This window comes from Chrysochloris asiatica, unplaced genomic scaffold (assembly GCF_000296735.1).
Source record: "Chrysochloris asiatica unplaced genomic scaffold, ChrAsi1.0 scaffold00003, whole genome shotgun sequence".
Lineage (NCBI taxonomy): Eukaryota > Metazoa > Chordata > Mammalia > Afrosoricida > Chrysochloridae > Chrysochloris > Chrysochloris asiatica.
In genome coordinates, this window is record NW_006408521.1 from 18915162 (window position 1) to 18939481 (window position 24320).

The 24320-nt window shown below is 43.2% G+C and overlaps 1 protein-coding gene across 2 annotated transcripts in view; it reads right to left on the reverse strand.

The window, feature by feature from the left end:
• MYOF (myoferlin) overlaps positions 1-24320 on the reverse strand; it is a 188516-nt gene that overhangs the window by 14637 nt on the left and 149559 nt on the right. For both annotated transcript variants that reach the window (XM_006831148.1, XM_006831147.1), the window contains 8 exons: positions 23245-23370; positions 19352-19507; positions 18853-18944; positions 9862-10032; positions 7995-8143; positions 5688-5827; positions 1541-1629; positions 1358-1453 (listed from right to left, as the gene is read on the reverse strand). In XM_006831148.1, the coding sequence (XP_006831211.1) occupies positions 1358-1453; positions 1541-1629; positions 5688-5827; positions 7995-8143; positions 9862-10032; positions 18853-18944; positions 19352-19507; positions 23245-23370 (1019 nt within the window). The remainder of the gene's footprint in view (positions 1-1357; positions 1454-1540; positions 1630-5687; positions 5828-7994; positions 8144-9861; positions 10033-18852; positions 18945-19351; positions 19508-23244; positions 23371-24320) is intronic.

Here is a 24320-nt window from a genome sequence, read left to right on the forward strand (position 1 = left end):
CTGTGAACAGTAACGATACTAGCTAATACTCAAATGGTGTTTACTATGCGCCAGGCACTGTTCTAAATGGGTCAAGTAACTGAATACTCTAGGTCTCCCTGGGACACTTGTAGTATCTTATCTCTATTTGTGGTGCTGTGGGCTAACACGCTGGACCACAAGGTTGGTTTGAACCACAAGATTGGTGGTTCAAGCTCACCAGCTGCTCCTCGGAAACCCTATACAGAGTTGCTATGGGTTAAAACCGACTTGACTGCACTTAACAACAATAACATCTCTATTTTACAGACAAGGATGTGTAGGCAGTGTGAGATTACTGAAAATACCAGGATTTGAACCTGTGTTGCTGGGCTCGAGTTGGGGGAGCCCACCATGCATTTAACATCAAAGCATAACATACACAATATGAGTTATTTAGAGCTGAATTATGCAAGGAACAGAATACTGAACAAAAATGGCATTTTACGTGTTGGATACAGGCATTCATAAATGTTAGTGTAATGAGTGATTTTTCAGAAATCTATTAATGTTTCCTCTTTTCCATAGACATTAGTTGCTGGTAACAAAATACAGATATAAAAAGAAATTTGGAAGCTTTACTTGTGTTCTTAAGGCTACTTATGCAGGACATCGAAAAGGAATAAAGCTAAACTGCATGACCCCAAAGCGTCAGAAATAACAAATTGCTGAATAAACGGAAGGAAACTCAGTTTGTTAAAAGAGAAGCAAAGACATATTCATACATATCAATTCTTATAATTATTGGATATCTCTGCTCATAAACAAGCTCCATACAGATTTTTTGGCCTGTTCCTTCCCAGTCTTCCAGGAGTTTCCTAAGTAGACTACGCTAAGAAGAAAAATAGCTCCAGGTGACAAAGAATCTTATCCTGGGCACCTTTGATACTGAAAATTCAAGCTAGTGAAGGTGTCATAGGTTGAATTGTGTCCCCCAACAGATATGATGAAGTCCTAACCCCACATCTGTGACTGTTTGGAACCAGTGTTTAAGGATGTTATCAGTTAGCTTACAGTCATGTAGATTCCAATCCAAAATGATTGGTTTCCTTGTAACAGAAGAGAAGAGACATGGAGACTCAGAGGGGAGATGGCTGAGCTGGAGCCAAGGCACACCCAGGTTTGCAAGCACCCACCAGGAACTAGAAAGAGAGAACATCTGACCTTCTTGCTAACATCTTGATCTGGGACTTTCAGTCTTCAGAAATGTGAGACAATAAACATTTTAAAAGCTCCTTGTTTGTGTGACTTTGCCACAGCAGCTCTAGGAAACTGATAACAATGAGAGAGTCTATCTCATTCCTCGGTTTTGTTGGAGGCTCTTCCATGCTAACCTTACCCTTTGACATAGATATCACTCATGTCCTCTCCTGTTATGCTTTTCTCATCCAAGATAACATCCTTGGTGTTCCAGATGATCACACGCAGGTAATACCTGAAAGAAATGCAGCTGCAGTCACTTTCTCCTCTAGTTCTGCACCAAGCACCCAGCCTAGTCCAGCCAGGTCTCAGAATTACTTACTTCTTTGCTTTCCGGGGCGTGATATTGAAAGGAGGGCCTGGTGGTCCCAAATTCTTGGGGAAAACATCCACCCACATCTGAAGTCTTCCCTAAATGATTCAAAATTTAAAAAAGAAATGAAGTTCTGTTATGAGTGTTAGTGATTACAATTTTCATTTGTAGTTCTTGTTGTTGTGGTTATGTGCTGTGGAGTTGGTTCTGACTCATAGCGACCCTGTACAGAGTTTCCGAGGCTGTAAATCTTTATGGGAGCAGAAAGCCTCATCTTTCTCCTGTGGAACAGTTGGTAGTTTCGAACTGCTGACCCTGAGGTTAGCAGCCTGATTCGTAACCACTACGCTACCAGAGCTCTGGTGAAACTATTTCTTTGGACTGCTAATGTCTTCATCCATATGCACGATAATCCAATGGAATAGAAGAGCAAACCAAGATTACTCTTGTATGTGCAATGTCCTTCAGCCTACCCACTCTCCACTCTCATCCAGGGATCTCAGATGGCTGCGTGGGTGGGTGCCCATAGGAATCCTAGATGGAATCTTCCCTAGTTAATAAATGAAGGGCTTCGTGATATAAAGGGCTTCGTATCACTAACAAAATCCCTAACACACACACACTTCCTCTTACAATGACTTCAAGTCAGAACAGTTCTCATTCTGTCACTCTCTTCATCATCACATTGCCTACTTGTCATTCCTAGTTTGGTGACACACAAGAGTTTCTCAGCGCCCAGGTGGTATGGGTTATGCATTGGGCTGTTAACCGCAGGGTACGTGATTACAATCCACCAGTTGCTACATGGAGAAAGATGAGGTTTTCTGTTCCCATAAAGATTTACAGCCTCAGAAACCCTATGATGGGTTGCTATGAGCCAAAACTGACTTGATGGTAAACAACAACAGAGTTTCCCTATTTGCCTCAAGACAGAAAGTCAAAATCATGTGAAATGTCATTTAATATTTCACAATAATAACTTACAGCATAGCACTTTCAAAGGAGTCCCAAAGGAGGGATTCAAGCAATGGCAAGAGTATCATTGTTCCCAAAGGTCAGGATTCCCTGCCAGTGACTCATCAGTGCCTGCCTTCTAGTGGATGGAAGCAATGGTGTCACTTGGATAGTGTAGGGAGTGTGCACCACACCAGGTGGGTGATACTATTACGGATGGGGTGACACCAAGGTGACAATCTATAAAATCTTTATACAGTGTTCTAGCAGAAATTTTTTTTTAAATAAAAACACTCCTATAGTTATAGCAACAAAAACATTTTCATAACTCCAGCTTACATGTATCAGTGTACCTACAATGCTAAATGTACCTACAATGCTTGGATCAACCATCTACACTCATGGAAGCAGCAGCCAAGAAATCAGATGACATATTTCATTAGGCAAATCTGCTGCACAAGACCTCTTTAAGGTGTTGAAGAGCAAAGATGTCAGCTTGAGACTAAGGTGTGCCTGACCCAAGCCATGGTATTTTCAATAACCTCATATGCATTAGAAAGCTGGACAGTGAATAAGGAAGACCATAGAAGAATTGATTCATTTGAGTTATGGTGTTGGAGGAGAATATTGAAAGTGCCATGGGCTGCGAAAAGAACCAACAGAGCTGTGTTGGAAGAAATACAGCCAGAGCGCTCCTTGGAGGCCAGGATGGCCAGAATTTGTCTCTCATACTTGGGACATATATTGTCAGGAGGTACCAGTCACTAGAAAGGAATATCCTTTTTGGTAAGGTGAGCCAGAGAAAAAGAGGAAGACCCCCAGTGAGATGTATTGGCAAAATGGCAGCATCAACGGGCTCAAGCGTGACAGTTGTGAAGTTGGCCCAGGAACGCCAGTGTTTCATTCTGTTGTGCATAGGGTCATTATGAGTCAATACTGACTTGATGGCACCTAACAACAACAACAACAATGCTTAAAGTCTAGGCTAGTTTACTTTGTGAGCCTTCTACTGCACTTTGGTCAGAGTTGTCATTATTATCCAATGACAATGATACTTTGGATCACATGGCTTCGCCTGCGTGCACTACAAGCACACACTGTTGTTTTCATTGCTGCTGGTGTTTTTATAGTTGTGGATTTAGTCACATCTTCTGGTGTTTTAGCTATAATATTGTGGCAGTATTTCTGAACCTATATCAATAATGTTTTTGAGGATGAAGTAGTAATTAAAGGAAAAGAAGGAGAAAAATACAAAAAGGCTTCTGCTCAGTGACTAATAATTTTGTAATTTAGTGTAGAAAGATTTTACAAAACCAATTCTGTAGTTGGTATTCATATAACCTAGGAATTATTACATTTCAGTGACTTACACTTATATTTGCCACATACTATGTATTCTATGAGTAAACTTGATAATAAGCATGACTAAGCATTCTTTATGGTCTGGTATGGGAGGAGGGCCATGGAGTGGGGGTGAGACCAGCCCTAGTCACACTACTGTGTGGACGCGTGGACTGACACTTGGTGAGTCTCTGCTCAGACCAGGCCAATCCATCTGACTGGCAGGTTAGGAATGCCATTAAAAAGCTATATCAACCATAGGAACCAATTTACTTTCCGCAAACTATTTTTAGATATTATGTAGACTCTGTCTTTATGACAAAAACAGACTAGCTTCAAGAAGGTTGCCAAGGAAACTACTAGGTTGGCTTTGTAATGCATTGTGATCAAAGCGAATTAACAAAGACTCCTGAAAACAAATACATGTTACTGTGCTCCCAACTCTCTTCCAAGTGATCTCTGGGGTTCACAGTTCTATAATACATGGAACCCACTGAAGAACCTTAGGCATCTGTCCAGTGTCTACTAAGAATGTGCCGCAGTCTGTGTCTAATACTGTGAAGAGTGGCTGGTGGACTCCTAGAGAGAAATCTTTCTTACTTTGTAATTTTCTGAGATTCTTTTTTCAACTGAGGTGTGGGAGGGGTGAGAGGAGGAGGAATGGACTCTTTGTAAGAAGAAAGAAGAATAAAAAGGGGAAGCAATGAAAACATGGGACAGAATAAAAGCAAGAAGCAAGTGACAAAATAATGTAGTAAACTCAAGCTACTTGTGGCCACTTTTTGGCAATGGATTTGCCCACAGTTTTGCATTTGTTATTCATCATGTCTGTATTTTCAGTGTCAACAATATTTACATCTTTTTGTTGTTGTTAAGTGCCATCGAGTCGGTTCTGACCCATAGCGACCCTGTATAGGGTATCCAAGGGGCAGCTGGTGAGTTTGAATCACTGGCCTTGCAGTTCAAACCAATTTTGCAGTCCAGCGCATTAACCCACAGCGCCACACCAGGACTCCATATTTACCTCTACTATGTTAATACTTCTTAAAGTGTCATTGCCTAGCCATTGCATCAGAACCATGCAAGGTTCCTGTTTAAAATCCAGATTCCTGGCCCCCTCTTAGGCCTATTAAATGTGAATCTCTGCAGGCACAGTCCAGGCATCTTCATGAAAACCACCTTCCAAATTATTCCACCATTTGCCATGTCTCACCAGGTTCTCTAGAACCTGCTCTCCATCTTCTGGGCTCTGACCCTCCCACATTGCCATCCACATGGTCATGGTGAGCAGCCACCTTGTGCACTATTGTTCTGCTTCTCAGCCTCTTTAGTCTCAGATGAAATCTTCTTAGCCAAGTGGGACCAAATTCAGTCACTTTGCCCTCCTGGCTACTGCTGAGTGGTCTGGTGGAGGATAATTGGGCCAAGTTGGACCAATCAATCTCTTCTGTACTTGAAGGTAGGTGGGCTACATTATAACATAAAAGCTGATGGGTAGGAAGGTGACCATAGCAAGAGAGCACACTAAAATATGAGGGGGCTTCAAAAAGTTCATGGAAAATGGAATTGACGGAAAATAGAATTTGTCCACGAACTTTCTGGAGCACCGTCGTACATTCATAGAGAGAAAGAGACACAAAAGACCCTGATTCAAGTGCGCTCTGCATCATTGTCACTCTCCTGTCAAGCTTTTGTCAGTTACTTGAAATGTTTCATTATAAATTCTCCTTTGGCGTAAAACTAAATAATGTTTATTTCTATTTCTTGCAATCAAAAGCATCCAAATGGAATTAAACAGGCAAATCAACTATTGCATCTGAGGTTTGGATGATGGCTCTTCAAAGGTGGAAAGTCACTTTACCTGGGAAATATTGGGCTGGAAGGTGCTGTGCAAAGTTCTTGTTTCCACGTGTTCAGGGACCAGCCCTTGAGTTCTGAGGATGTGAAGGGCAAGACGCTCATCAGGGGCCCCAAGGTGTTGGTGCAGAATTTTGTTGGCTTCTGGAATGGAGATGGAATAGAATGGCATTAACATAGGATGGGCATCTGGGGAGAAGTCAGCCAGCTTACTCTGAGTTACCTGAAGACTTCATCCCAGGGTTTGCAAAATGAACAGGCAGTGCCATTGTGCAAACTTCTGACTTAGGAAGGGCTTAGGAAAGAGTGAAAGAATGTCTGACTCTCAATTCTGCCCTATCCAGACTTACACCCAATTTCTGAGATGCCAGTAGCAAAGGGACTAGGATGCAACAGAACATGCAAGGGCGTGCAGACTATATTGACTTCTGTGATACAGACACACAGCTAGACTCTGTTTCCCGCTTCCACCGGAGTTGGGTGTGGCCATGAGACCAATTTCATCAGGAATGTAGCGTGGGTGAAAGTACTGTGCGTCATTTCTACACCAGGCCCATGAACCCTTCCATGCCGGATCCTTTATGCACCTTTCTCTCCTGCCAGCTTCATACAGAAGAGAACAGCAACCTGGGAAATCTGAGGGAAAGAGTGGCAGGGGGCTAAGGTGGAGGGCTACCAGCTGCAGGAGCACATCTTGACAGTTCATGGGAAAAAAATGTCTATTGTGTTAAGCCATCGACACTTGGAAGTATAACTGCTTCATCAGATGGCATCTCCCCCTAAATTCTCAGACACTCCACCCATCAAGAGGTGGGATCTACATTCTCTCCCTTTGAATTTGGGAACAAATTCAATCAATAAAATATTGGAAAGGTAACACTGTATGCCTTCTGAAGATGTCTGGCATGCCAGAAAACTGACTTTCCAGGCACTGCTCTGTTGTGAAGTATATGGACAAGCTCAGGTCATCAGCCTCTGCTGAGCTCCCAGCCTGCAACCAGCAACAACTGCCAACCCCATGCATGAGTATGGGTTTGGACCTAGGCTGTCCAGCCCAATGATGGCAGCTCCAGTTGACACCTGACCACAACCTCATGAAATACTTCAAGTGAGAAGTGCCCAGAAGAACTACAAAATCATGAGTAAAATGATTGTTTCAAGCTGCTGTTTTGAAGTGATTTTCTATGTGACATTTATAACTGGAACAGTCTCCATGATGAATATAGCTTGATTATCTTGGGGTACTTTTTTAAACCATTATGCGTGGTGCTTCTCAACTTAGTCCCAATAGGTTTTTCAAGTCTACACGTTAACAGCAACATCAACTTTTCTTACACATCGAGTTATCCCTGACTCTTAAGTCCTCTTCCAAATCATTTCTTACAGTGTCAAGAAGAGTTCCGGATCAGGAAGCACTCACACGGCTGCGTATCTTTGCTGTGTTTTCTCTAACTATCCTGCATACTCTATTGCCACTTCCTCTCAGAAGACCACCTCCCACCACCACCATACAGAATCATGCCATAGCTGGTTCACTCTGTACACTTACTTCAGTGTGTAGCTAGTTGGCTATGTGTCAAGACAGGTTATTTTATAAATTACTGTTTGGGAAAGAACAAGACCCCAAGCTCTGATGTGAACCAGATGTGAACCAGTAGGCTCTTCAGACCAACTCCCAACATTCTGGAGCCTTCTCAGACAAGGACTAGAATAAATGTGGAGGGGCAATTTTTGCACTACCATATGAGCATTTTTGAGTTAATTATGTATTATGTAGAAATTAATTAATTACTAGAACTGTGTTCAAAGCTTAAATGGCTATAACCCAAAACGGCCGAGTACAACGTAAGACAGATCAGAAAATGTGTTCAGTTTGACACTTGACAAGACAGGTAAACGCTACTATAACGTGGCTTTTGTTAAATCGAGTCATGTGTGCAGAATCTCCCATAGTGTAATTTGAGTTACAAAAACCCTAATAAACCATCTCAGTAATATAAATGGCTACTATGCTCTGTCTTGGAAGGAGCACAACCAGAATGCTCGCTTGGAATTGAGAATGGTGAGACTTCATCTTACCTACTTTGGAAATGTCATCAGGAGAGACCAGTCCCTGGAGAAGGACACCATGCTTGCTTGATAAAGTGGAGGGTTAGAGGAAAAGAGGAAGAGTCTCATGAAATGGGCTGACCCAATGGCTGCAAGGATTAGCATGGTGCAAGGTCAGACAGTGTTTCATTCTGTTGTATGTAAGATCATTATGAATCAGACCTGCCAGTGGGCAGCCTGCAATTCACTGTAATGTGCTCACCGAAGTCATCCAAACTATAGTCTTGTCCTCCATATCGGATCCTGCTTCCATCTTCAGAAAGAATGGGTGGTGGGAAGCCTTTGAATCTAGCTACATTTTGAAGCAACTGTGTTGGTTTCAATTGATCTCGCCAGGTATTTATTCCAGAACTGTAAAAATATCACATCCCAGAGTTACTTCCAGATACACAAGTTCTCTTAAATTTACACACACATACTGGCATACTTATAGGGGCCCCTTTAAAAATTAAGGGGCACCAGGAAACATCAAGGCAAGTGGTCTGATCCCCTCAGTGCAAACCCCCTTCCAAGACTAAGACTCAATGGGAATACATGGTCTGATTGGTGAGCACGCTCCTCACCGATAAGGGGATGTGAGGGAAAAACAGCAATGAAGTGGAGAGCTAAGCCCTACAATGTGGAGAGTGAAGCGTTCAGCTGATAAAAAGAGAGGGCATATGCTCAAGAACACCCACACTTGCAGATAATACCCACTTGACCTGGCTTCAATGACTGGATGATCAGAGCTCAACCAGAAGAAGAAAGAAGAGGAAAAAAAGAGTAATCTGATGCAATTGATGAACTTGACCTACACCTATGGAAGCAGTAGCTCAAAAGAGGGAACAAATTCTTATAGCAAGAATCATTCCCACCCCCTCCACACACAGAGTAGACAGGGATGGGCAACTTGGACATTGGCTACCTAAAATGGGGGACGGGGGGCTACAAAGGCAAGAAGTGACCGGCTTACAAGCTTTCAAGAGGGAACCAAGATCCAGAGGGCCTGGAGGAAGGTAGAATCTCCAGTGAGTGAATTCAATCTGCCTAGGTGGAGCTGATGAAATGAAATGCAGACGTGTCTCTTGTGATACAATAGTGAATAATTGTTATCAGGACTGCTTGTGAAGATTGGAAATGTAAAGGTAGACATTTTATAGCAAGGAAGGGAGGGAATAACTTTCCAGTCTAGGAGCTGAGGTCCCTAGGACCATCAATGGAGAAGAACCGAGAGCGGGACCCTACCCAGAGAAACAGTGATGCCTGAGATGGAGGTAGAAACAATGACGTGGAGCAATGGAGCAGCTGGGGACTTTAGATCCAGAGAGGGAGAACGACTGTGTGCGGAAGACTGCGGGGAGGTAGGGAGGGCAAGATAGTGTAGGGGGCAGGCTTGCAAGGTATACCCTTTGGTTGGTTGATGATGCATGGAAGGGAATGTAACCATGGCAATGATAGGATGTACGATAGAATGAATGTAAAACTAATGTTCTCCCATGTAAACTATCATATAATTCACAATAAAACACTAAAAAAATGAAGGGGCAGGGAATGTGCTCTACCCTTGACTTTTGCCTAGAAATCCATTATTGAATCCTCAAATATACACGTTATTTGGCCTCAGCCAATTGATCAAACTTTTAACTGTTTCCTCCTCTGTGAAATTAAGGAATTTGACCGAGCCATAGAGACAACCTCATACTAGGATTGCATGCTCCGTAAAGCACTCATGGGAGGAGGGACATCACAAAATCAATCAATTTGGGGAGAGGGAAGGGAGATTCCTGTTTCCCAAGCCCTAAGTTCCTGACATCAGGGACAAGGGCCTCCCAGAGTTGTGGCCTACACCAGGCTGCCTGGGCCCGCACTACCCCAGTACACAGAGGACAGTGTGAAAGGTGTCTGTGGATTGGGCAATGCAATAATGAGTCTAATTCTCCTCAAAAGAATCTTACTATGACAAATTGTCCTATCTGATGAAAAGGAGCAGCAGTTCAGTGAAGGAAGGGACAGAGGCAGAGCATCAAAGCTTTTCCTGGTATTCATGTCAAATGAAACACAAGGTCTAGTTCATGGCCAAAGCAACTTACATACAGTACTGCTCAGGGATGCCACAGTGGGACCCAAACCGGGACAGGAATCGGTTTTCCAGATCAATAATGGTCTCTCCTACTTTTTCATCACGGGTTAAGGTGTCATAATCATAGACAGAAATTTTCAAGTCTTTGTCTTGAGGTAAGTAGCAGTTCAGTTCATACATTCTAAATAAACAAATGAAAGGTTAGACTTTCCATGATCCACCCAAGTACCTCACGAAAACCAGGGCTCTGTGCAAAGAACCCCAGGCAATGCCTACAACCACTGGAAGAGAACATCTCCACTAAAATAACCAAGTGGCCGGCAGTGGATGGGTACTCTGTAAACAGTAAACGTGCTAAGAACAGTAAGAGAACATGAGTTCTTATGCTCAGGAGAAGAGCATGGGCTTTAAATACCTGGGTTCAAATCTCAGTTCTGTTTTTTTACTAGCTGTGAGACTCTGGGCTTTGATACTTAACCTCTCTGTTCTCAGTTTTTTCATCTGTAAAATAGTGATAATAATACCTATCAAGCAATGTTATAAGGATCAAGTGTCAAAATGTACGGAGCCCTAGTGGTGCAGTGGTTAAAGCAACTGGCTGTTAACTAAAGGTTAACCTTGGTAGAAAGATGTGGCGGTTTGCTTCTGGAAAGATGTCAGCCTTGGAAACCCGATAGAGCAGTTCTATTCGCTCCACAGGGTCATTATTATGAGTGGGGAATTGACCCTATGGCAATGAATTAAGGAGAAAGTATCTAGCATGAACGCATTTGCTTAAGAACAAGTAATTATAATAATATAAATGATTACTTATAACATTATTAACACTATGTCTGGGTGTGGGGCTGTGGGTTAATGCGCTGGACTGCAAGGTCGGTTTGAACTTTGAATCACAGGGTTGGCGGTTTGAGCTCACCAGCTGCTCCTTGGTAACCCTGTAGAGGGTAGTTATGTATCAGAACCAACTTGATGGCACTTAACAACAACAATTATTATTATCACACAGCTGGGAGCTTAGTAAAGAACAAATGACCCTGATTTATAGCCTCTTTTCTGTGCCCTTGTCTGTTTCCTTAAAGACTGTTGTTGTTTTTGTTGTTAAGTGCTGTCAAGTCGGTTGACCCTAGGGTTTCCGAGAAGTGGCTGCTGAGTTTGAACCCCTCACCCTGTCTTTCGAACCGACCTTGCAGTTCCAGTGCATTATCTCACAGCGCCACACCAGGACTCCATCCAGAAAGATTAACTCATCTGAGAAACCCTATTCTGTTCTATAGGGCAGCTATGAGTTGGAATCGACTCAGTGGCAATGGATGGGACATGTGCCCCTATTAAGTTCCCTCTTTGCCTCAGCAGGACCACTCCTCTGTGGAATATCTTCGACTTGCCCCTACAACAGCACTGGGTAGGATGGATGGGATGAGAGTGGTGGTGGTGGTTATGTGCCATGGAGTCACTTCTGACTCACAGTGACCCTGTTTCCAAGGCTGTAAATCTTTACAGGAGCAGAAAGCCTCATCTTTCTCCCCAGGAATGGCTGGTAGTTTCAAATTGCTGACCTTGTGGTTGGCAGCCCAACTTGTAACCACTATGTTACCAGAGCTCCTTATGCGATGTTAGTAGAACTCACTAATGGGCTTTCTCTTTCCTCCCAGGCCCTCAAGTCTGCCATTAGTTTTGGTTCTTTAGGGCTTTTCCACTTTATATAACCCATAGTAAAATGCAAACATTTGTGAGATACAGGTACATAACCAAATTTTACTTTTTGTGGGAGGTAAAAAATGTGATGCAGGTTCTAAGAGAGTGATACCTTCTATCGTTTTAGCTTCAGGGCAGTTTTTATTCTGTATGCACTATCCAGAGAGATACTGGTCCCATAGCAGGCACTGCATTAAACTACCCTGAAAAGACCACTCCCATCCCTCCGGTCTCCCCTTGCCTCCTTCTCCCTTCTATTTCACTCTACTTTGTGGACCCGTTTATGCCCAAAGACCCAAGATTGTTCATCAATTTGAGTAGAAGAGTGTATGTCAATGAATTCTGGTAAAGCACTTCCAGTATGTCTTCTAGAAAAACCCCAGTTACCTCTCCAGGCTGCTACACATTAGACACAGTGCTTGAGGCAGGATTACACAGTACTACAACACCTCTAACACTGGGTCCCGTTGTCAGGTAATGTCCCTCGAGAAAGGGAATTATTTGGTCAAATATGGCTAAGAGTCACTTCTTTTGGAGTTCCTCTGCGCAAACTACAGGCTTTGAGAAGTCTTGCAAGTGTTCACCTGTTTTAAACCAGGTGCCTCAAAGGTGTTACTAAGGAATATTGTTTTTTCTTTGGAACACCAGTGACTACCTCATGGAAGACATTGATACTCCTGTTGAATATGGACTGGAGAATGCCGTGATGTAGTGATGTGCTTAAAACATTAAAAGGGAGACATTAAAAACTAATTGCTGATGAGACTGTCGTCAACGCATATGTAAGAGTAGAAGGATGCGCAACAGGGTTTCAATGGCTGATTTGGGGGAGGTACATTGATTGCTAGGCTCTTCTTCTGAGGTGTTTCTGAATGGACTCAATCCTCCAGCTTTTCTCTTAGCAGCCAAGCGCTTAACCGTCTCACACTCACGATCTCCCATGGGCGACATTAAAAACAAACACAAAAACCCACTGCCCTCAAGACGATTCCGACTCCTAAGCGACCAGACAGCACAGAGTAGACCTGTTCCATAGTGTTTTCAAAGTGATGAATCTAGAGAACAGACTGCCACACTTTTCTCCCTGGGAGCCCCTGGTGAGTTCCAGTAATCCAGCCTTTCGGTTGTAGACAGCGCTGTAACCCTGGTTGTACCAGGGCTCCTAGGGAGACATAACTCCCTCCTTCATTCCTGCCCAGAATCCCTGCGATCTCCACCCAGAAGGAAGTCACCCAATAGGGCTGAGGCCCTGGGCCCGAGCAGCCTGAAGGGTGCAGAGCCAGCGTCTTCCTGGCTCCACCCCTGCCGGATGAGGGGAAGTCTGCGGGGCCGAGTCTGACAGCATCCCTTCCTCCCAGGGTGGCTGGAGCAAGACTTTTCCTGCCACTTAATTAAGCTTGTGCTTGGCTCCTCGGAGACGAGCGATTCAGACAGGGGCGCCTTTCTCCTTTTAAAAGCTGGCCCTCCCTGCTTCCCTGTCCCCCGCACACGGAGCCCTCCTTCCTGCCCTGCGTGCCTTTTCCTGTCTAGACCTTAGGGCTGGATCAGCGGAAGAAAACGAAGAAAAGGATCACATTGCCGCGCCAGGGGATTCGCACGGCGGCCTAGACACGCGGCCTCCGGCTCCACTACGGAGCTGCAGCTAGACGGGTGCGGTGCGCAGGCGCACGCGGTGTGTACCCGCGGGCGCTGTGAGCTAGAGGGCTGTGTGCACGTGTGCTACGCGGTGTGGGCTATGTATGTAAGGGGATAGTGTGCGGCCCTGAGAGACGGTTTGCGGAGCTTATCCTCTGGGCATGTTTGTATGTGCACATGGGAGAGAAGGACGTCGAAAAACAAACGAATTGAAGAGGATGGGCACGAAACAAACATAAAGGTCCCACAGAAGCAAGAACAGTGTTTTCCCACTAGACACGTTTCTGGCTAAAGAACACTGTTTTCACAAGTGTTATTTGACACAAAAAGATTTTTCTACAGGTGATGGCTTTGTCATAACCCACTACCAAAGGTGCTGGAAAAGCATGGTGCTTGGAGGAGGGAAATTCTTCCCAAATATTGGCTCTGTAGCTAAAGCAATGGACCGCAGGGTAGGTTTGAACCACAGGTCGGCGGTTCAAACTCACCAGTCACTCTTTGGAAACAGGGTCGCTATGAGTTGGGGTCAACTGGACGACACTTAACAACAACTCATTAGCTCTGTAGGAAGAGCTCTCAATCCTTTCCCGCACCTGTAAAACCAAAAACCAAGAGCCCCGCCACAGAGTCATCCTGACTCAGCCATCCTATGTAGGGTTTCTAAGGTTAAATCTTTCCAAATCCTCTTTTCCTTATGGGTTTGAACCTTATGGTTAGCTGCTCAGCACCTAACTCACAGTGCCACCAGGGCTCTTCACCTGCAAAGAGCTGCTAATCCCTGCATTTGAAGTCATACACACTGGGTTTGAATCTCCACTCTGGCTGTTAATGCTGTTGTTAAATGCAATGAAGTTGATTCCGAACCATAGCAACCTTGTATAGGTTTTCCAAGGAGCAGTTGGTGAGTGTGAACCGCTGACCTTGCAGTTCAAACTGACCTTGAGGTCGAATGCTTATCCTACAGTGCCACACTAGGACACCCTTGTTGTTAATGGCTGGGTACATTTTGGTCCTAACCCTCTCTTTGTCTCACTTCCCTCCTGGCAACATTTTTTAAATATGAGAGATGAAGTCTCGCCATCTTTGCATATAAGAGCATTCTGGCTGTACTGCATCCAAGGCAGATTGGTTTGTTCTTCTGGCAGTCCATCGTACTTTTGATATTCTGTGCCAATGACATATTCAAATGCATCGATTTTCTACAGTCTTCTTTATTCATTGTCCAACTTTCACATGCACATGAGTCGAATGAAAATACCTTGGTGCGGATCAGGCACACCTTAGACCTCAAAGTGACATTTTTGCTCTTTAATGCTTTAAAGAGGTCTCTTGCACTAGGTTTTCTTAAAGCAATACATTGTTTGATTTCTTGACCGCTGTTTCCATGAGTGTTGATTGTGGATCCAAGGAAAATGAAGCCTTTGGCAACTTCAATTTTTTTCTCTATTTTTTATGATGTTATTTATTAGTCTAGTTGTAAGGATTTTTGTTCTTTACATTGAGTTGAAACCCATTCTGAAGGCTGTAGTATTGGTTCTTCATAAGTAAGTATTTTAAGTCTTCTTGGTTTACAGCAATCAAGGTTGTATCATCTGCATATTATTCACGAGTCTTCATACTATTCTTACATGTTCTTCTTCATATAATCCAGCTTCTTAAATCGTTTGCTCAGCAGACAGGTTCAATAACTATGGTGAAAGGATACAGCCCTGGCACACACCTTTCCTGATTTTAAATGATTCAATATCCCCTTGATATGCTCTTAACAACAACTGCCTCTTGGTCTATGTACATGTTCCTCATGAACACACAAAACCATTCTGAAATATCCATTCTTCTCAATGTTATCCATAGTTCGTTGTGATCCACATAGTCAAATGCCTTAGCATAGTCAATAAAGCACAGGTAAACATCTTTCTGGTGTTCTCTGCTTCCAGCCAAGATCCATCTGACATCAGCAACAATGTCCCTTGTTTCATGTCATCTGAATCGGGCTTGAATTTCTGGCAGCTCCCTGTCAATGTACTGCTGCAACCATTTTTGAATTATCTTCAGAAAAAATTTACAGTATTAATGATACTGTTTCATGATTTTCACATTTGTTGGGTCACCTCTCTTTGGAACGGGCACAAATATGGATTTCTTCCAATCAGTTGGCCAGGTAGCTAGCTGTCTTCTCAATTCCTTGGCATAGTTAAGTGAGTGCATCCGGTGCTGCATCAGTTTATTGAAAAATTTCAAATTGTGTTCTGTCAGTTCCTGATACCTTGTGTTTTTGCCAATGCCTCAGTACAACTTGGGCTTCTTCCTTCAATACCATCAGTTCTTGATCATATGCTACCTATTGAAATGATTTAGCCTATCTTTTTGGTAGAGTGATTCTGTGTGTTCCTTTCATCTTCTTTTTATACTTTCTGTGTCATTCAATATGTTCCCCGTAGATCCTTCAATATTTCAAGTCAAGGTTTGAATTTTTTCTTCAGTTCTTTCAGCTTGAGAAATGCTGAGTGTGTTCCTTTTTGGTTTTCTCCAGGTCTTTTCACATTTCATTATAATACTTGACTTTGTTTTCTCAATCTGCCCTTTGAAATTTTCTGTTTAACTTTTTTTTTCTTCTTCTTCTGTTGCTTTTTCTTGTGGGGTGTTTATGTCATCCCATAAATCTTCTAGTTTCTGGTCAGTACTGAAATGGTCTTTAAATTCAGGTGGGATATATTCAAGGAGTCCTGGTATGGTGCCAAAGGATAAGCACTTGAACTCAAGGTCAGTTTGAACTGCAAGGTTGGCAGTTCAAACTCACCAGCTGCTCCTCAGAAACCTTGCACAGGGTCGTTATTAATTGGAACTGACTTGATGGCACTTAATAACAACAATAACATATTCAAGGTTATATTTTGGCTATCCTGGATTTGTTTTAATTTTCTTTGGCTTCATATTGAATTTGTGTATGAGCAATTGATGGTCTGTCCCACAGTCTGCCCCTGGCCTTGTTCTGGTTGATGATACTGAGTTTCTTCATCATTTCTTCCCACAGATGCAGTCGATTTGGTTCCTGTGTATTCCATCTGGTGAGATCCATGTGTATGGTCACCTTTTATGTTATTGAAAAAAAGTATTTGCAGTGATTAAGTTGTTGGTCTTGCCAAATTCTATCATATGTTCGCATCATTTCTATCATCAAGGTCTTATTTTCTAACTACTGATCCTTCCTCTTTGTTTCCAACTTTTGCATTCCAATCACCAGTAATTATCAAAGCATATAGATCACATATTTGATTGATATCAGACTGCAGTTGTTGTTGTTGTTAAGTGTCGTCGAATTAGTTCCAACTCATAGTGAACCTGTATAGGGTTTTTGAGGAGCCGCTGGTGGGTTTCAACTGCTGACATTGTGGTTTGTAGTCCAGTGGTAATCCTACAGCACCATACTAGGAATCCGAAGAAGTTGGTAGAATTCTTCAATTTCATCAGCCCTGGTTTTAGTGATTGGTGTGTAAATTTGATTAATAGAGTGGTATTACTAATAATAGTGATATATCCTTGTAGATATATGGATATTATCCTATCATAGACAGTACTGTTCTTCAAGATAGCTCTTGAAATGTTCTTTTGGACAATGACTGTGACACAATTTCACTTCAATTTATTGTTCTCTACATAGGAAACTGTTTACTTGTCAGATTCAAAATGACTAACACCAGTCCGTTTCAGCTTATTAATACCTAGGATATAGACCTTTATGCATTCCATTTCACTTTTGAGGACATTAAATGTTCCTAGATTTGTATTTTGTACTGCCCAAGTTCAGATTATTAATTGATATTTGCAGCTGTTTCTTCCCATTTTGAGTTGTGCCCCATCAGCAAATGAAGGTCCTGAAAGCTTTGCTCCATGCAAGTCAATTAGGCCAACTCTACGTTGAAGGGGCAGCCTTCCTCAGTCAGATTTTTGAGTACCTTCATCTTCTAGCACTGTATCTGACAATGGTATACTGCTATTCATAAGGTTTTCAGTGGCTAACCATGCAGAAGTAGTCAGCCCCTCTTCCTTCCTAGTTTGTCTTAGTCTGGAAGCACAGCTGAAACTTGTCCACCATGGGTGACCTGCTGGTATGTAAAATACCATAGGCCTAGCTTCCAGAAGCACAGCAGCACCCAAGCCATCGCAGTACCACAAACTGACAGCAAATGTTGTTGTTGTGTGCCGTGGAGTCAGTTCCAACACATAGCCACCATGCATAGGGATTCCGAGGCTGTAAATCTTTGGTGGTGGTGATGTGCCGTGGGGTTAGTTCTGACTCATAGCCACCCTACATAGGGTTTCCGAGGTTATAAATCTTTACGGGAGCAGAAAGCCTCATCTTTCTCCCGTGGAACAGCTGGTAGTTTTGAACTGTTGACAATGAGATTAGCAGCTTGATTCGTAACCACTACGCTACCAGAGCTCCTTACCAGCAAATGTTAGCTGTTATTAAATATGGAAGCAGTTTATAGCTTATAAATGCGGGTTTCATTTAGAGGTTATTTATTTGTTGTTAAGTATCATCGAGTTGGTTCTGACTCATAGTGACCCTATATAGGGTTTCTGAGGAGCAGCTGGTGAATTGGAACCACCGACCTTGTGGTTCAAATGGACCTTGTAGTCCAGTGCATTCTCCCACAGTGCCACACCAGGACTCCAGAGGTTATTTAGATTTGCCTTAATCTTGTGTTGGCTCTGAAAAGATTAAAATAATAAAGTAGAAACAAGTCCAATGCTGTAATGATGCAAAAAAAAAAAAAAAAAGCTCTTTCAAGAATCTATGTGACAATTATTTAAGACTTTTCATAAGTATCTAAACTAGATTAAAAACAAAACAAAACCCAGAATCATTGTGAAGAAATGACAGATGATGACAGATGTCCCTGCAATGCTTTTTGGGGACACAGAGCCCAAACTAGGTTCAGGAAGTGAGAGTCAGCATTTCACTACACTTGAGTCACTCTGCCTTGCCTTCTTCTCAGCCATTCCTTGTCTGGACACCTAGGCCTAGACTGAAGTCCCAGAGTAGTGCAGTTAACTCACTCAGCTGCTACACCAAAGACTGGAGGTTCAAGTCCACCCAGAGGCTCCTGGGAAGAAAGTGTTGGTGATATACTCCTGAAAAACCAGTCACTGAAAACACACACAGTTCAGTTCTCACACATGGGGCTGCTATGAGTGGGGACCAATTCAATAGCAACTGCTTGTTGCTGTGGTTGTGGTTTTAAGTGCTGTCGAGTCGGCTCCAACTCATAACAACTCTGTATAGGGTTTCCAAGGAGTGGCTGGTGAGCTTGAACCGCTAATCTTGCAGTCCAAACAGCTTTGCAGTCTCATGTGTTAACCCACAGTGTCACACCAGGACTCCAGCAAATGCGTAGGCCTGACCTATTCCCACCCCTTGCCCACTTAATGGCGGTTTCAGGACAAATCTCTCCTCAGAAATCTCTACCACAACTTAGTGTTCTTTTCTTCAGGACACTTTTCACTTCCATGAAACCTTTTATTTGTGTGGTTGCATGCTGATCCTTGTTCCCCTGACTGGAAGAGATGTTGTTCATGGCCTAGAACAGGGCTTGGCTCACAGGACATCCTTAATACACTCTCTGTGAAGAAATGAATAAGAGAATAACAAAAAAGTGTACATTACCTTCCGAAAACTGGGTTGAGAGTATTAGGAATGTAGTGGTCTCGATCTTCGATGACTTTTCTGCCCAGTGTTATTTTTATGTAAGGGTCACACTGTGGGGGAGAAACGGATGGGAGGTTATGTCATCATGAAGTACAAGTTTCAGTCAGTTTCTGGGACACTCCCAGGTGGCTGCGGGGCACCGTGTGCCTTTAGAGAGGTAGGGTGGGATGAAGGGCGGTGGAGGGAGGAGCCGCTTAGCTGGGACTAGCCATGTGATGGGCACAAATCTCCTGGAGGTCACATGTGTAAAGTGAGAAGGGGAAGCAAAGGGTCTAAAGCCTCTTCAAGCTCTTAGATAAATCCCCACAGGGACAGGCATTGTGAACACAGTGTTTTGATAGAGTATCTTCCCCTGAGTGAGATAACAGACTCCCAGAAAGAAAGAACACGGCAATTATTGTGGCTGATGACTGTAATTAACTTGCTACAGGAGAAGGCCCCACACCCAAACTCTTACCAGGCCATTGTTGTCTTGGGGCTGGAGCGCTAAGCCTCGAACAATGTAAATCCTAACCGTGCATTCCTGTGGGACACTGTCAGGTAATTCCCGAAACTGCCGGGGCGGGGCTGGCACGCTGGGGTCATCCGGCAGTGGGTAGATTCGGAAGGAACCCTAAGGCAGAGACACACACAGCATGCAACCACACATATGTACTCATGGGGTCGCTAGTGAGCTGGGCAGGGGGCTCCTGGGCAGTCCCCTCCTTTCTTGGGACACTCAGGGACAGCCATATGGGTTGTGGGACTGGGTGAAGAATGGCTGCCTTTTGTGAGAGGAACAACGTGTTTGTTATTTCCAGTTGTTGGCTGGTTGGTGATGTGCCGTGGAGTTGGTTCCAACTCATAGCGACCCCAGGTAGGGCTTCTGAGGCTGTAAATCTTTATAAGAGCAGAAAGCCTTATCTTTCTCCTGTGAACAGCTGGTAGTTTCGAACTGCTGACCTTTAGGGATAGATTGCAAACTCCATTGTTGTTGTTAGGTGCCATCGAGTCAGTACCGACTCATAGATACTCTGTGCACACTGCCTGGTCCTGGCTCAACCTCACAATTGTTGCCACACTTGAGCCCATGATGCTGCCACTTTGCCAATCCATCTTGCTGGGGGTCTTCCTCTTTTTCTCTCACCCTCCACCTTACCAAACATGATATCCTTGTCCAGCAACTGGTCTCTCCTGACAATATGTCCAAAGTATAAGAGACGAAGTTTGGCCATCCTGGCCTCTAAGGAGCACTCTGGCTGCACTTCTTCCACCACAGATCTGTTGGTTCTTTTGGCAGCCCATGGCATTTTCAATATTCTCCTCCAACACCATAACTCAAAAGCATCCATTCTTCTATGGTCTTCCTTATTCACTGTCCAGCTTTTGCATGCATATGAGGTTATTGAAAATACCATGGCTTGGGTCAGGTGCACCTTAATCCTCAAGCAAACTCCATAGTACCCAGTAAAAGGGAAACTTGAGGTGGGGCTTTTTCAAGACAGCGGACAAAAACTCTTAGCGAGTTGGCCATGTTTCGCATCTGCCGGTGTTTACTGGGTTGGGCACCTGATTTTACAAAATCGAATAAAGAAAATCTCTCACTAAAATGAGTACAGATTGGATTTCTTGAGCATTTGTAGTATGGACGTTTCTCACAGAACCAACTCAATGGCACTTAACAATAACATGTGCCAGGTATTGGGGACCCAAAAAATGAGCTCAAGGAACCCAATGTGGCACAGGGGTGTTAAATAGTTTGACTCATGTGCCATTTTTGATTGTGTGAGGGACCCTGGTGGCACAGTGGGTTAAGCACAGGGCTACAAGGTCAATGGTTTAAATCCATCAGTTGATCCAAGGAAGAAAGATGAGACTATATGTTCCCATAATGATTACAGTCTTAGGAACTCTAAGGAACTGTCTTAGTTTTTCTTACAGAGTTTGCTATGAGTTGGAATCAACTAGATGGCAGTGAGTTGTAAGGAAAAGGATGTGAAACCACACCTAGTTTTCTGATTGCTTAGCAATGCTATTAGGAAGTAGCAGCACCTCTGCCAAGCACTCGCTAACTGTGCGGGAGGGACAGGCAGGCAGGTAAGCAGATACTCAGACTGTGAACAAGGCTTCAGTAACGGTGTGATCCCAGACCTTTGGGAGCCTTGCAGGAGTGAGTCACTCTGCCTGCAGCCATCAGGGAACTCTTCACAACAAATGTGACATTTGAGCTGGCCCTTACAGAATGAAAATGAAAAGGACTGTCATACCACAAAGAGGAAGGGAAAGGCACCAGGGAAGGAAGAAGAACCTGTCCCAAGGCTCTGAGTTGTGAGAAGACAGCGGCTTGGGCGAGGTTCTCTCAGGAAGAAGGGTGGGGTGTGTGAGGGTGGGGTGGCAGGGATGACAGAGAGCTTGAGAAAGGCTGGCTCCACCTTAGGAAGGAGTTGAGACTTGACAACGTGGAAATCCAAGTGGTGTTTTTCACCAGTCAGGAAACATGACTCAATTTGGTTGCATGAAGGATGGACTGAAGTGAGGTGAGCAAGGTAAAAAGGACAATCAATTAGTAAGTTGTTAAGTACTGCTGAACACCTGTGAGGGGACCATGGGAAAGGAGAGAAGGAACAAGATCATGGAGAGGATGCAACTCTCCGATTCAGGATTTCTTGGCATGAGTAGAGAGAAGGATAGAGGTATTGAGTATGGCTTTGAGTGTTCTGGCTCCCGTATGTCCCAGTCCCTAGTTAGCACTCTCTACAATTTCTCAGATGTCAAAGGACATATTCCCGCCCACAGAGAAGCCCCGGCCAGTACCTAGATGACATCATAACTCTCCTAGCAACTTGTACTTTTCTTTCATAGCACCTCTCAGCTTGTTATTTTATATCGGTGTGATTATTTGATTAACAATGACCAGTTTTTGATTCTACCACCTTTCAGCTTATTGTACTGTGATGGCTTGCCTGTTGCTATGATGCTTGTATTTACTAGCAGGACCATCCATGCTGGACAGGTTTCTGTGGACTTCCAGACTAAGACAGACTAGGAAGAAATTCTGGCAATCTATTTTAAAAAATCCAGTAAAAGCGCTATTGTCATTTATAGTGCCGGACGATGAGCCCAAGCACAACATTGTCATGAGGGTGGTGCAGGCCTGGGCAGTGTTTCAGTCAGTAATTCATTAGGTCAGCACGAGTTGGAGCTGACCCAACTAATAACAAGTGACTGATTACTGACCACGCGCTCTCAGAGGGCAAGACCAGTCTATTAATGTAGGTCCTGCCCAGGTGCCATTGAAAAGCAATGTTCAATGACTATGTGAAAGGCATGAATAAGTGACTAAATGGATGCCGATTCCAACTAAGATTAGGGACAAGGTGAAAGTACATGGGTTCGGAGGTGAGTTTAATGTGGGCCATGTTGAGTTGGAAGTACCCAGAGGACATTCAAAAGCAGAGGTGAAAAAAATAAAAAAGCAGAGGTCAGGAAGCTATTCTGGTTAGCTCCCAAACTTGGACAAACTATTTGTTCTCTCTGGGCCTTTTTTATTTCATTGATAAAATAAGAAAATTAGCCTCGATATGTGCTGTATTTTCAGCTGGAAAATGCTAGATTCTTTATTTCCCACCTCTGAAGTTCAGAGCTTCCTAGCAAAGGCTTTCCATGTTGAAAGTGTTGTTGGGTGCTCTTGGTTCTGATTTACAGTGACGTCAGATGATAGAGTAGAAGTGTCCCATAGGGTTTTCTTGGCTAGAATCAGATCACCAGTTCTTTATCCTATGGAGCTACTGGGCGGATTTGAACCACCAGTTTTTTGGTTAGCAGCCAAGCTCTTAACCGTTGTGCCGTTAGGGATCCTTGTTTGGAAATTGCCAATGGCCACACATGAAACTGCAGAGCTTGAGGATATAAAAAGCTGATTTTTCCATCCCAGCCACCAGTGGGAAGATCTGGATGAAGATGCATCTGCAGAAAACTTATGAGAGTGTTTCCTAGCCCTACTCATTCTGAGAGCTGACAATTTCAAGGAAGACACTCTCAACCTTCTGGAAGACATTGTCAGATATTCTTCACTGATATATTAAATATCACTGTGTACAAATTCATTGGAGTCCTGGTGTGGGCACCATATGATAAGCACTGGATCTCAAGGTTGATTTGAACTGAAGGTTGAAACCCTACGCAACGTTGGTTTGGAACTGACTCTACAGCACTTAACAATAACAACAGACTCATTAGTTTTACACATTTCTGATTAAAGAAATGAAGTCCCTTGACAGCCTACCTAAAAGGTCTGTATGCCTTTTATTCCACTGATATAAAGAAAATAAAGGTGAATATTCAACAGGAGAAAGAGCACATTTTACTGACCTTAAACTCTCCTACCACAGAAGGGTCATCGTTCTCATCGGATTTGCCTCGGTACAGTTTGAAAGTCTCTGAAAAATCTGTCAGGCCCTCAAATTCTGCTACATCTTCTAGTTCACAGTCATAGATCTGAAAACCATCGAGATGTCATTAATTTCTCATTAGTACAAAGGAGGAGTCAAAAAAAAAAAGATTAACAGTATGGGAAAACATTCCGACAGTTAAAAAGTAAGTATCTACCTATTATATAACCTGGACATTCCACATTCCTAGCTATTTACTCAAGAAAAATAAAAACATGTCATATGGTACAAGAATGTCTATAATATCTTCATAATGAGATGAGATAAACAAATTGTGGTCTATCCAGATAGTGGAATAATCCTCAACATTAAAAGGGTGCTGATTTTGTACATACCGATGCTCACAACAACACGATGATGATTCAGAATGACTATGTTGAATTAAGAAAGTTAGATGCAAAGGATACATATGGTATGATTTTAATATCTGTGAAGTACAAGAAGAGATCAAACCAAACAACAGTGTTAGAAATCAGACCAGTGGTTGCCTCACACAGGGATGAAGGACTGTAGGGAACTGATGAAAAAGGAGTACAGGGAGCTTTCTCTGGTCATGCTTTGAGTGGTGGTTTACAGAGATGTATACAGTTATCAAAACTCTTGGACTGTATCATTTCACTGTTTGTAAACTATACCTCAATTTTAAAAAAAAACTGGAAAAAGAAGAAGAAAGAGAGGAGGAGGAAGAAGAGGAAGAACAGAAAATTGAAGGAAATGAGGGATGGTGGGAGACTAGTTGTACTGACCCACCAGTCCAGCTGGATCATTTTCCTAAGTTAGTAGCGGTCACATATGCTGTGCTGTGAGAGGCATTGAGATGTTGGGACAATAACTTGAAAGGATGTGACTCCCTCCCCCTACCCCCATGTCGATGGAGAAAATTAATTTAATGACTAAAGGTTTCTCATTTTAAAACTTTTTTCTCCTTTATATTGTTCTCATAATTTAGCACTTGCTTCTACCTGCATCACATAGGTTAATCAATAACATGGAGAA